The sequence below is a fragment of the Pipra filicauda genome, unplaced genomic scaffold (assembly GCF_003945595.2).
Source record: "Pipra filicauda isolate LSUMZ 115617 unplaced genomic scaffold, ASM394559v2 scaffold98_size3848907_pilon, whole genome shotgun sequence".
NCBI lineage: Eukaryota > Metazoa > Chordata > Aves > Passeriformes > Pipridae > Pipra > Pipra filicauda.
The window spans coordinates 1,843,476-1,856,659 of NW_024105186.1; the positions used below are offsets into that span (position 1 = coordinate 1,843,476).

General features: G+C 41.1%; 1 protein-coding gene across 3 annotated transcripts in view; it reads left to right on the forward strand.

Moving 5' to 3' along the window:
- The window catches only part of DIS3L2 (DIS3 like 3'-5' exoribonuclease 2), a 183,835-nt gene that overhangs the window by 53,527 nt on the left and 117,124 nt on the right, over positions 1-13,184 (forward strand). For all 3 annotated transcript variants that reach the window (XM_027751111.2, XM_039377985.1, XM_027751112.2), the window contains exon 7: positions 3,890-4,124. In XM_027751111.2, the coding sequence (XP_027606912.1) occupies positions 3,890-4,124 (235 nt within the window). The remainder of the gene's footprint in view (positions 1-3,889; positions 4,125-13,184) is intronic.

The following is a 13,184-nucleotide window of genomic DNA, read 5'->3' on the forward strand; positions in this document are numbered from 1 at the left end:
GGAAAGCACCTGAGGGTCAACAGCTCAAAGATTATTGAAAATCACTGATCTGGTTCAGCAGTTTGAGAGTACAGGCTAATGTCGGAGCTGTTAGCTCTTGCCACTGAGGAGGCAGCAGCAAAACCCCCACACCTGATCTGAGAGTAAACAGGCTGGGCCTTTGTCCTTGTATGAATGTGAGGCTTAGGTGGAAAGTCTGTGAAAAGCTTGGATCTAACAGGATAGATATAAGGTTGGTTTTGGCAGAGAAAGCCATTTCTCCTGCAGCTCAGGAGGTAACCCTTGTGCTTCCCGATGCACAGGTTCCCAGTGCAGTTTTCTGTTGGAACAAGTTCCTCCTGAGTGAGGGCAATTCATTTGATGGCTACTTCAAGAGTGGGCTGGATGCTCTGCTGTCCATATTGTACTTATCCATGCCAGGATGTTCTTGCCCACTAGCTGTTTTTTATTATATTTATGGTTGAAATGGGATTTTCGTTTAAAGATCTTGTGTTCAATCAGCTATGACTTTACAAACCAAGCCAGTCACTGTGGGGCAGAAACTTGATGCTTGTTCAGTGATAGATGTTTGTTTAAAGTTGGAAGAAAACTTATTCAGCCACTATCTTAAGGATCAGACATTCAAATAAGCAATTGACTTTCATCAAAATGCTTATTAAAACTTTTTTAAAATTATTATTAAAGAGCATTTAAAAATAAAACCATAAGGTTGACATGTGACTTCCCAGGTCAGGAGGTCAAGGTCCTTTAAGGGGCTTTAATGATGCATCCTGGGATGTTTGCATGTCAGTGGGGCCATACATTTCATGCATATGCAGCAAGGGGGGATCCCATTTTCTGGGTCCATGCAGAGTCAGCTGCATTGGCAGGGAATGGGACTCTCTACTGCACATATTTCTATGTGATGGACTGAGCCAGTTGTGTATTTGCTTTATTCTGTGTCTCTGGTCAGTACTGACACATTCTAGCTGTGTGCATTACATCATGTACAAGCTGCAGTAGCATCAGAAGAAATAGGAGAATGCAATATCATCAGATTCTGGTTTCTGAGATGCTACATGTAAGAAGTGCTTATTCTGCCATGGTTGGATTTGCTGCTGCTCATAGACAGACGGATCCTGCTCTTTGGAATCTGTGTGATGAGCTCATGTTGGCCAGCACCTCTGATCATCTTAAATGGAGTAATTGTATTCACTGAGCTCCCAGTTTTGTAAAGTCTTATGTAGCTTTCCAGTCTTGTGATGTACAGCTTTCCTAAATTTTTGGTGTGTGATATGAGAAATCTTGGGTGAAATACCCTGCTTTGTTATTTATGAAGTCAGCCTAAATGATCTGTCTTGGCCTTAAAAAGAAAACAAATCCTATTGCCCATGCTTGCCAGAATCTGGACATTTTGCTGCTCTACTCTGCATGGAGGTCATGATTTTGTGGACTCTGGAAAACTTTACTTAAAAATCCATTTGCAAATCCTAAGGGAAATGTGTGGCTGGTGGCTTAGGTAGTCACAGCTGGAGCATCGCACTGCTGGTGACAGCGGTGTGTGTCCTCTAGCTTGGGGGAAGCACAGCAATTTTAGCATATAGCATTTAAAATGAAATCTGTGTCTGCTGCCTTCTTTAATGCCACATAAACTCTTCAAGCATAACCTTTCCAGTGCTACATCTTTAGGGAAGCATTTCCTATCATTAAGATATATTTGATGTTGTTTTCTGCTTTATATATAGAAAGCTTATTAATTTTGCATCCGAAACACATCTCACACTCTCCAAAGAATGACTTGGAGAGAAAAAAAAACCACAGGCAAAGCCTGAAGGGATTGAAGAAAATGAACTGCTGCAGTTGCACACTTGCACACATCTGGTGCAATTGAAATTTAAGAGCTGAATACATCCACATCTGACCATAGTAGGGTCCAGACATTACTGTTGACACTGGTTTTCTTTTTGGATAGGTACACTGGCAGAGTCACTAGCGTGTGGAGCCTTGTCAGCTCTCTAATCTAATAGACTGTTCTTGCCCAGACCATTGTGTGTCAGTATTTTATGTACCAAATGCAGCCAGCTTTAATAATCGGACATTTTCCCACCTTCTGCCAAACTTTCCCCTTTTTGTCACAATTTAATGTTTGAGTCAAAATCTGCTATGGTAACAAATTATATACATGTTAAAAAATGAAAATAAAGATGGAAAGCAGAGTCACAAAAGGTAACAAGAGTTCAAAGGACGGTCATCTGAGTTTTTATTTTTGAAGACTTGAATTCAAACCCATTTTAAAATTGATTTTATTTCTATTTTGTATTGTGAAAAGCTTACAAAGGAGTGGATACGGCTTGAAAGCATGGTTGTAGCTCTGAATACGTAAAGCTCTGAAAGTATTCCCTATACAGGTCTGATTTGATCTATTTTATTTTTAGTTACTAAACAATAATTTGTGGATCTTTTTGAAATGTATTTTTCTTGCTTGGAATGGTTGCCTTCAGCTAAGACCTGTTGAGACTATTTATGTTATTTCTAGCGTCTATATAGATCAGATAAAGTATGTTACCAGAAAGTTGTTTCTCTTGTTTTATTGAATTTTCTAAAGGGCCTTTCATTGCCTTGCTGGTGACATGAGTTGCTGCTGTCATATACTGGGTTGAGGAGCAGTGATGCTGAGGAGCAGGGACCTTGGAGGAGCATCCTTGGGAAGTTACCTGCCTGGCAAACACCAGCACCAGCTGGAGGGGAGCTCAGTGACCAGGAGGGCATTGGAGTGGAGTCATCCAGTTTCTTTGTGATTTTAATGTTTAGTAGATTATTTCTTATTCTGTGCTGATTTGCATCTTGCTCTGAAGTATCGCAGCTTGAGTGAAACTTAAACATTTTTGTAACTAAAACCTGGATCTATGTTCCCCGGCCAGGTGGGTCTTTGCAATTCGGTGTTGGTTGAATGAAGGATGCTAATAAAGGCCTAGGGTTGATACCCAAGGTATTAACCATTTTGGTCATTATATCCTGAGATGGAGCAGTCACATGCAATGAGGGATGCCATCCAGGTCTGCTGTCTGCTTTACTGGGACATTGACTCTTCATGATTTTGCCTGATGTGATTACATGTGTGGTCTCTCCTTCCCTTGTGCCATTGCTGCACTAAAGTGGGGCCAAATTTGTAACAAGAGTCATAGTTACTTATCTGAATTATCAGTTAGTTAATAGTTAATTAGTTTGTACTTTATTTGAGTTCATTCCTCTTGGTAATTTAATTGGGAGATTTGTATAAGTAGCGACAATAATTGAGTGCCTTTAACAAAAATACCATGGCCTGAAATAAATGTAAAGCTTGGTGCCTTACCAAGCTGCCACAGTCCAGTTCCCCTGCAGGTCACAGGGCACCGTGTTCTCTGGTCTGTGCTTTTTCAGTCTGTTCCTGATTGTGTGTTGGGGAGCTTTCCTGGAGATGTGCTTTGACACGATCCCAGAATTCACTGGAACTGCTTGAGTTTTGGGAAGTCCCAGGATGATTAGTGTTTCTTGGTGAACAATGGTCTAAGGAACTCATTGAATTGTAGTGTATCCTCCTCCCTGCCTGTGCTCACTCAGAACTTCTGCAGAGCTGATTAGAGGCTTGGCAGGAACTGTATGGTTATGCTCTAGATACGCTTTGGATACATTATTGTCACAGTTGAGGTATTGCAAAAGCCATGCCGTTCCCATCTTTATCCTGGTGAGGTACCTCTTTTGATTGTGCAATATCTGTGGCTAATTACATGGCAATTGCAGTGTGCCACCAGCCACCCACAATTCATTGTCAGCTCCTTGGGGATGCAGATGAAAAAGGAAAGATAATGTTTTCTTTCTTCAGTCCAGTGATTTAGCTTGCCTCTGTATTTTTAATCCCCTGCTCCTTCAGGTAATAAAGCCAGATGGTAGTGACAAAGAAACAGAAGTCACACATGAATCAGATGTCCCTGAGGATATGTTGGGGACTTGCATTCCTCAAGAGGCAGCGAAAGGCGATGCTAAAAGTCCGGATGTCATTATAGAAGCGCAATTTGATGATAATGATGCAGAGCATGGACAAGACCACTTGCAGGATACGTTGTCTGATGACATTAAGAAACTTTCCCTGGATACCGGTGAAAAGGGTGAGTAGATCAGATTGCTGATTTAAGCCTTTATTTGAGCAAACTGTTGAAGTATTACTTGGTTGCCTTGCTTTGCTGTGAGATATAAAATGCAGGCATAAAAGCTTAATGCCTTATCACTTCTGTCCCTTTCTGCGAAACTGCCTTCGTAGTTTTGAGTGGATATTAGTGACTGGGTTTTATGTAGGTTTGATTGGTACAAAGCAAATCTGTGAAACAGAAGTCACACCTTTAGATTTGCAATTTTCAAGGCTGTCTGGGGACTGCTGGTTGCTGTTTAAGTCAAGATGGTGCTGTAGCAGTTTCCTTCATTGCAGCTTGGCTGGCCAATCTATGTGTCTCAGTTTGGGGATAAGAATATATTTCCTTGGGGGCAGTTAGGTTTGTTGCTGTTTTCAAACAGTTGAGTTATGAGCAACTTAAAGATTTGGTCCATTTAAAAAGAAAATTGCACTAAAACCTAAAGCCAATTATGCGATCTGTTTTGAAGGCAAACCTATTTTATTCTGAATCTGAATTCCATCCAAGCCATCAAGTGTTGCTTAGGGCAAAATAAAATAGGCTCCCCTGTCCCAAACTATGCTTATGCTGCTCTTTGCATGTCCTTTCTAGTACTAAATCCCTTCCTGAAGAACTGTGTGTTGAAAGGATTCTGACAATTGGCACATTTAACATGCGCCTTCAGCTGCTCATGAAAAATTTGCCAGGGCAGATATTCTGGTGTGTTCCTGTTGCATGCCCCAGTTGTCCAGAAAAAATGGCAGCAACTCAGGACATAAGTAGATGTTGGAGTCTGACAAATCTTGGTGGTGGCTGTAAAGCTGTCCTATTTAATGCCTTGTGTTTTCCTGAGAGTTTTCTTTTGAAGATGCACAAACCCCTGCCTGTACTGTTGGTAGAGTTCCATTTTTCACACCCATCTGTTAATAAGGCTGGAAATAACATTTGAATGCAAGTGTTGTAGTTTTTATGACAAAACATTGGTTTCAGCTCATGAATGGAGCTGCCACCTCACCAGTTTGTGATGCTCTTTCCTTCTGGGTACCTCCACTGTCTTTGAGTTCCTGCCAAGGTATGTGAACCAACTCACATCTCGTTCTGTTCCTTTCCAGCACAGGGCTCGAGTTGGGAATTACTCACCTTGTCTGCGGATGTTTTACACAAGTGGTTATTAACCCCCTCTCTTTTGCAGTTTTGGACACCTTTGAGCCACTTTGACTCAACAATTTTGAATCTCCAGAAATGCTCCTGAGTCACCTGTCGTGTCTATTGCAATCTTGTTGCTTCTGATAGCAGTGACAAATTAAACTTCAGAGAAGTACATTCTAGTTTGATGCCAGCATCTAAAACAAATACAGGCTTGAGCCAGTATTTTACTTCAGCTGTGTGACTGTGCTTTAGTGTAAAGACTTGAGGAGAGTTACTCCTTGAGTTCCTCGAGATGCTCTGGAGTGACCTATGCTGAGGTTATCAAGTCATCTCTCAAAATCTGTGCCATCTGAGTGGATTTTGCCATTTGATTCTGTCTTTGGAGAATGTCTGTAGGACAAATGTGAGATGAGTTTATTGTCTGTACAGCTGAAATCCAACTTACTTTTCCACTGCTGTTGCCTAACCCAGCTGTTTTCTTTTGTCTTCAAGGCCTTTCTGTGTTCATCCTTAACAAGTCTTGTTGCTGGTGTGGATGTGCCAGTTGGATTTCTGCTGAGTTTGTGTTTTACTATCACCTCTTTTAATACTTGCTTCAGCTTCTTTGGCCATATAACCCATATGGAGTTTTCCCTAGTTTCTTCTTTCTCTGCTTTTTAATGCCCTCCTTTTTTATACATATAAAGTTTACGATGCTGCTTTTTCTGAAGGTGTTTTTGAGTAGCTGATGATTGCTTTGGCTTGTTTCCTGTCCTTCATGCAATTTCTCATATCATCAGTTATCCAGATTTTAAGTCTTGCCTGGAAAACAGCTATAGTTATTCTAGCATCACTGATAACTGTCATTAAAAAAGAAAAAATCTTGCCAAACACAGCCTTCACAGGTGTGGCTCAAAATGCTTTTTTAAAAGGACCAAACATACACTTTTTCAAGGCAGAACTTAACCTTAGAGGGCAATATCTGCTGGACTTCCTAAGGCCATCCACTGGAACGTGGTGCCAGCATCAGGAGGCAGAGAGCCTTGCAGGGTTGGACTGTGGTGAGTGGAGGTGCCCTTCCCTGTGTAATGTGGGCCTCTCCTGGGAAAGCTGCTTGGCTGGTGCTGCCTGTTGAACTTTCCTTTCCAGCTAACCAGCCTTTTATGTTACATCCTTTCTGCTGGAAACAACTACTACAGCAAAACAGAAAGGTGGATGGGAGCTGGGATCCCATGAGGGGTTTTCTTCCTGACCCACCAAACCCAGTGCTTTACTTGCTTTCCCTTTGCAGGGTTTATCACATAACCCCATTGCATGGCCTTATGCACAGGAGGGAGCAGGAGGAATTTTCCATGGCCAGCGCAACTCGTAAATGAACACTTGTGATGGGCTTGCTTCCTTTTTTGGAAGGTTTTTTTTGAAGGTTTCAAGCTGGACAAAATTGCCATCAAGGATATTATATTAAGTGAAATAAAATCAGGGAACAGTTTATTATGTTCCCATGAGCACTTTATGTATGTATTTGCATACATATATGTGTGTATATGTGTACGTATGTTTAAAAGGACCCATATATATATAAGACCTGCCCAAAATTAAAACTAAACCAGAAATCCACCAGATTTCTGGAGGTGAAAAATATTGGTAACTACTGTAATAGAATCATAAGTAAATTTTGCTTATTCTGGGCAAAAAACCCAGAACTGTGTTGAGATGGTTTTCAAATCTTTGTGCATGAACACAAGCTCTGCAAATTGCTGCTCTCAATTGCAAGATGCCTTTTATCCTTTCTGACATAGAATTGTGCAATTTCTCTGCTGGCTCATTTATTCTGCTGCTGATGGTCAGAATGAACCATGAAGAATAAAAGTAGATGTGCCATTCGAATAAGAGCACTCTGGGTCATGCTGGGAGTGCAGCCTGTTTTGATGTCTTTTCTACTCTGGCCTATGTCCCATCCCTGGTCGTGGCTCTGTTCCTCTTCAGGGCACAGTCACCCCTCCATCTCTAGTTACATGCTGGAGCAAAGAATTTTGGGATTGGCCCTTGCTGTGAGAAGCTCTGAAGCATGAAACATCGTGTACGCTGATTATGGCCCAGATTTGAGGGACTGAATTTCCCTGAAGTCATTGTACGTTGGACTTCCTGTGCCTCCTTGGGGCTTAGGGTAAACTGGTAGAAATTGTTATTATGCACAAGTATGCAGGCTGAGACTCAGATGTTGGATCTGTCTTCACTAAGTGCTGCTGTTATGAGAGCTGTGCTTCCTGCCCTTCTCTTCCTAAGACCCCAGAAAAAATGGGATGAGCAAGAGAGAAGTCCACAGGAGGGAAGAGACCTTCACATTCAGCCTAATTCTCAGCCTGTGTACTTTCTGAAAGTTCTTGTGCTCATAAAAGTGCGTCAGTCTTGCTTTGCTCAAGGATATTTAAATAGAAATTCATAACTGGTGTCACTCTGCCAGAAGTAGTTCTGGTCAAACGAGTTTGCTCCACTTTTCTGGACTCTCCTTGCAAAGATGTTGGGTTAAAGATTATCCTCAGAAAAGTCTCTGGTGTAGGAAGTGACGAGCCACTTTCTTCCCCATCACACTGTTCTACACAAGGAGCAATATTGTCCTGTTCCAAAGTTAAATTGTCTGAATGTTAAGCTTTGATCGCAAAGCTTAAAATTTCTTTCCTCTTGCATTTTCAGCTCTATTTCCAAGTGTAAATGTCTTTACATGCTGAATAAACTTTCTCTCTGTATTTTTTCCTTACAAAGACAGTAAGAACGAGCACCCTGAAGAAAGTTTCTCAGCTCCCTTAGTGGTGTCCTTCAAACCCTCTCTGGTGTTTCTGTGTCTCGTTGAAATGCAGGCAGGGAACAAGGCAGTAGCATCCTGACACGACTCTGAACACCGGTGTATACACAGAAAAAATTAATACTCTGTAGTGCTTGGTACTGACGTGCAAGTCCACTGTGTTTTACCCTGAGACCCCAACTTATTCTCTGTCACTGCTATCCACAGAAGTCATCCACCAGTTCACATGACCTTTGCTAGGCCTGTAATTCTTTTCCTTAATCCTCATTCACATTGACTACTGCAACAGAGGTCATGTAACTTTTATCACTTAGTACTGAGCTAGAATACATTATTTCTGTGACTTTTCACTGCAGTAGAAGGATTTTCTTTATCTTCTATTTCGATATGTAATAAAAATTAAAACCTCTCTGTATCCTCTCAACCTGGGAAAAGTGCAAAATGTTCTGTACAGAATGCTTTACGATGCTGTATCCCTACACAGACTTGTGTGTCACGAGTTTCATACAAATGTGAGCTGTCTCTTGTTAAATATTGGAATTAGATTACTCTGATAAAGCAACATCAGCAATTGAACAGTAGCAGCTACTTCCACTTGTGAGAAGGGCAGCTACACTCATAAAAGTGCCTCAGCCCTTCTTAGCACAAAGATATTCAAATAAAAGTTTGTAAAACTGTGTCACTATGCCAAAAGCTATCCTTGTCAAACTAGTTTGCTTGGCTTTTTTCAGCTCTTCTCATGGGAGATCTTACTATACCAGATACACAGAATATCCTGCTTCCCACGGGGTGGAAGTCATCAAGCTGGTGGACTGGCTGCCCTGGCAGCGATCAGATAGTTGTGTTTGTTCAGGATTTCCACTTACACCTACCCTTGTACAAATCAGAGTTTGGATATGTGAATGTCCAAAGCTTACTCACTGCCTTGACGTAATGAAATTTGAATAGAAATAGCTCATTTACAGGCAGAGTAAACTCATATGAACTGAATAACTGATGGATAATGAGTAGAGTCAACAGAATCTGGGCTGGAGCTGCTGCAGAACTTGCAACTGTCTCCCTGTCATTTGCCAGGTGGATACTGGTCAATCTCTTTTCAAGTCAAATGTGACTGTCAGTCTCTAGTAGCCTGCTAAGGTCAGAAGTGATAAGATAAAATTGCTTGGTGTCCACACTGCTGCTGACTGGAGGCTGTACTTTGAGTATTTCAGGTTTGCTTGGCTCAACAGAGGTGGTGGCATTTGGTAACTTCACTATGGTTGAGCTAGGGTTGTGTAATAATGCATCAAGCCATTCTTTTCTCAAGATGATGCTGTAGAGTCAGTGCTTAGAAAGGTTTTTGGATCTCTCTAGCTAAGGAGAGAAATGCATTTATAGTATATATTTTAGTCTCTGTTTTGCACTTCTGCACCTTCTCATGTAATTTCACGTCCTCTTTTGTGTCCTCTCTCTTTTTTTTAAGCTTGACAAGGTGCCTACCTGCCTTTTGTGCCTTCCTCTGGTGCCTGGAGTTCTTCTGCAGTTAGCAGTGTCTCCTACTGGCACAGGCAGAGTTCAGAGAGTTACTACTATTCCTGTCCTTGGCCAGCTCAGGTAGGGAAAGGATGACAGAAGTCTGGACCACATGCTCACCCTCTGCTCTGCTCAGGTTCCCCCTTCTTTCAGTTTAGCTGCCATGAAGTCTCTGGCAAATTCAGAGTCCACCAACATCACTGGCCACTGGAAGGAACAAGTGTTCTTCTCCCTCCTCTTCAGAGACTCCTGTTCACTCTGAGTGCTTTTAAGAAGTCTTCACTGTTCTTTCCTAGCCTGCAGCTTTCTGGAGATGGATCGTCTCCACTGCATAGCTCTGAACATTTCTAGGCCACAGCGGAGTGAAAGCTCACCAGGAAATCTTCTCAGTTACACGGCTTTTAATAGAAATCCTTGAGGTGGAACTGTCAAAAATCGGATCAGTTTCACTCTGCTGAAGCCTGGAAAGCCAGCAGAGGAGCTGGAGCCATTTCAGCTGCTCGAGACAGCTCTCTATTAGTTTATCCTGAGTTCATGTTTGTGGGTCTCTGGATCCAGCTCTTTTGGTTGTTGCTATAACTTTTCTTAAATGAGAGCATAGATTTCTAGCAGAATAAACAGTATAGCAACTGAAGAGATGTGTTCTACTGGTTTTGAACAAATTGGACTTTACGGTTGCATTGATTAAATGCTACAGACTGAAAAAGCTCCAGTTATTCTTTTGTTGCACAGCTGAAGCCTGCAATGGAAGTTAATATTGGGAAAATTCCTTATGCTGTTCTTCCCTAGTAAGTTATCTTGACCCCCAAATGACTTCCTAAGTATGGCAAAAAAATAAATTACTTAGGCAATTAGGTAACAGGAATTAGATTAAATTCAGCATATTAAAATATGTTCCTGAGTTCACCTATGTTTTTCCTTTGAATTACAAGTTTAGGTCAAGTAAGTGAGAGGGCACGATACTGAGAGTGAATGGTGGGTGTGGAGATAAACAGAGTACAGCCATTGTTAGCAGCAAGATTTCCAGGATGAAACAGATTAGGATTCATTCAGCTAGCATATTTTCCATGGAATAGTAATATTGGACACACAGGCTTTAGGAACAAATGCACATGCAGGAAGGAAAAATATTAAGTAAATAGGCAAAATACTCAATGGAATTGTTTTTGTAACATTTTAATTTTGGTTGCCATTAATGTAATAAAACTGTATTTATGTAGACTGCAACTCTACCTGTTTTTTTGTAGGTTTAATTCTGTTGCAGTAAAACTTCCAACCCCTATGTTGACTGGCAGCTTCTCAAGGACATGTGAGGGCCAGGAGCCCTGAGTACCCATGCTGTGATTGTAGTAATGTTATGTGGGCTACTGAGACAGCTATGATTGGATCTGCTGGGGGTAGATGGCAGCTTCCCAAAATTGTCTTGATCTTTGTTGTGGATCAGGCTTGGAGGATTCTAAGGAAAAGTGACACTCTTGTCTCATCTTTCTGCCATCTCCTCCATCCCTCCTTGTGGAGGTGGCTAAATATGAGTAAATAATTACACGCTTGGCTGCCTCGCGTGTCTAAGGAAGCCAGCTGTACTCACCTCTTCACGTTGCCTTTGCTCAGTGTTACTGCAGATCCTTATCTGTGCTGTACACATCTGTTATAATGCCTTTCCTCTCCCTCTTTGAGGGCCTCCTCTCTCTCACTTGTGCATCTTTAAAAGTCTTGATGCTAATCATCTGAGTCTCCTGGTCCTCGTCTTCAGTGTGCCTTTGGGCAGGCAGGTGTGTGAGCTCAGGTGTTAAGACATGAACAGCTGTGGCAGGGTGATTTTGCTTAAATGAGTATTCAAAAATAAACATCTCTAAGGAGGTTAGTACTGTTCATTAGACACACAACTCTGGGATGAGACAGCTCAGGAGTACTGATGGTTTGTAGCTGCTTTGCTTCTTACCTGCAGAGCTCTCTTCCATTGCACACGGGAGCTGTTAGGCTGATTTTGGACAGGCTGCATGTGTTAAATTCCAAAGCTGTTGGCCTAACAGTCTCATCACAGTGAAATACCTGTCTTTCCTCCATCACAGGTGGAAAGCTCAGTGTCTGGAGATATAAATACTCACAGAGTACTGCTTCTTGCATGACGGTTTCCTAAGTGAGCCTTCTTATAGCCTGTTTAAAATAGATTCCAGTTTTGGATAGTACCTGGTACCAAGTGAAATGGCACTTTGCTTCCTCCCTCCCTTTTGGTAGGTTTGTGTTCTGGAGGAAAAAACTGTTCTGTGCCAATAAATATCAACTGCAGAATGTGAAGAGACCTTGTACTTTCTTCTAAACAGCAACGTTTCCTTCTCATTGTCCCTAAAAATGAAGATTGTAGCAGAATAGTGCAACCTGGGCAAATCAGGGCATGCATGTGAATGTATCACCTTTTAGTTGAAGGGAGGTTTAATTTCCTAATGTCTCTTGTGTACTGATGTAGACAGAATTCCAAAAACACATCCTTTTTGAGTATGCCATGCAGTCCTGGAGATATTTATAATAAATTGGTCTGTTTTACACCACTTATGTATTTGGTGCTAAGACATAATATGCTGAAAACTGCTTCATGAAGCAGATATCAGAGAACCTGTTGTTGCTTCATTAGTAAGTAGTAGACTTTGCCATTGAAAGGTTTACAGCTGTGCTGGTATCTGAGCACTGAGCTGAAGAACAGTATTTTCTTTTTGAAAAGTTTCATATCAATAATGCCTTCTGATGGGATTCTTAAATACTCCCATGTAGAGTAACCCAACTTCTCAAGTACATATTTTTTTCTAGCTGAAGTAGCAAACATTGAACTATTTTCTTAAAAAAACTTGTTTTTTTCCATCCAGGGAGAGATATTTCTTTTTTTCTTTCAGTAAGTTGTGTTTGAGATCTGAAACTGTGATATATTTTCATTTGCAAGTGGATATTGCATCTTTAATTGTATTCTTTTTGGACAGAATTGCAAATTTCCACAGTGACCAATGCAAACCTAGTGAAAATAATTTTGGATCTGTCACAAGTAATCAGAATTCTAGTCTGATGATTTTTGGTCCATTTGGCTACCTTTTAATGTCGTGGTAATTGAATTGTAGAAGGAAATTTGGGGGGATTTAAAAATAAAATAATGTTTGACCTTGGAATACCTGTCAGGCAAATCTAAGTGTGTATTGAATTTGCCTAAACTCCCTTACAGAGGGAGGCAAATTCCAAGTGTCCTGGATCTACTTCATTGGTAATAACATAACTAATTTGAGTTGCTTTTTGTATCTAGTGCCTAATTTTTTTTTAAGTAAGACTATTACAGTTTTGGTTTGTCAGTTAATCGCTGAAAGGAAAACACTGAGATTATAATGCAGTTTCACTGGATCCTGGTTGCTGAAGTGTGTTTTCACTGTAAGATAAGCTTATGAAGTACTGCCCAAGCTAACATAGTAAATCTTTCTCAGAAAACATGTCTTTGCCCAGGGTGGAAATATTGAATGGTCATTGGATAACCACTGCAGTAAAGGGGTCAGAATAATTCATTTTTAGTTTGGCATAATGCAAGGAGTTTCTTCCCACCTTCCCTGCTCAAAATTCTGCTCCTCTCACAAGTTAACTCT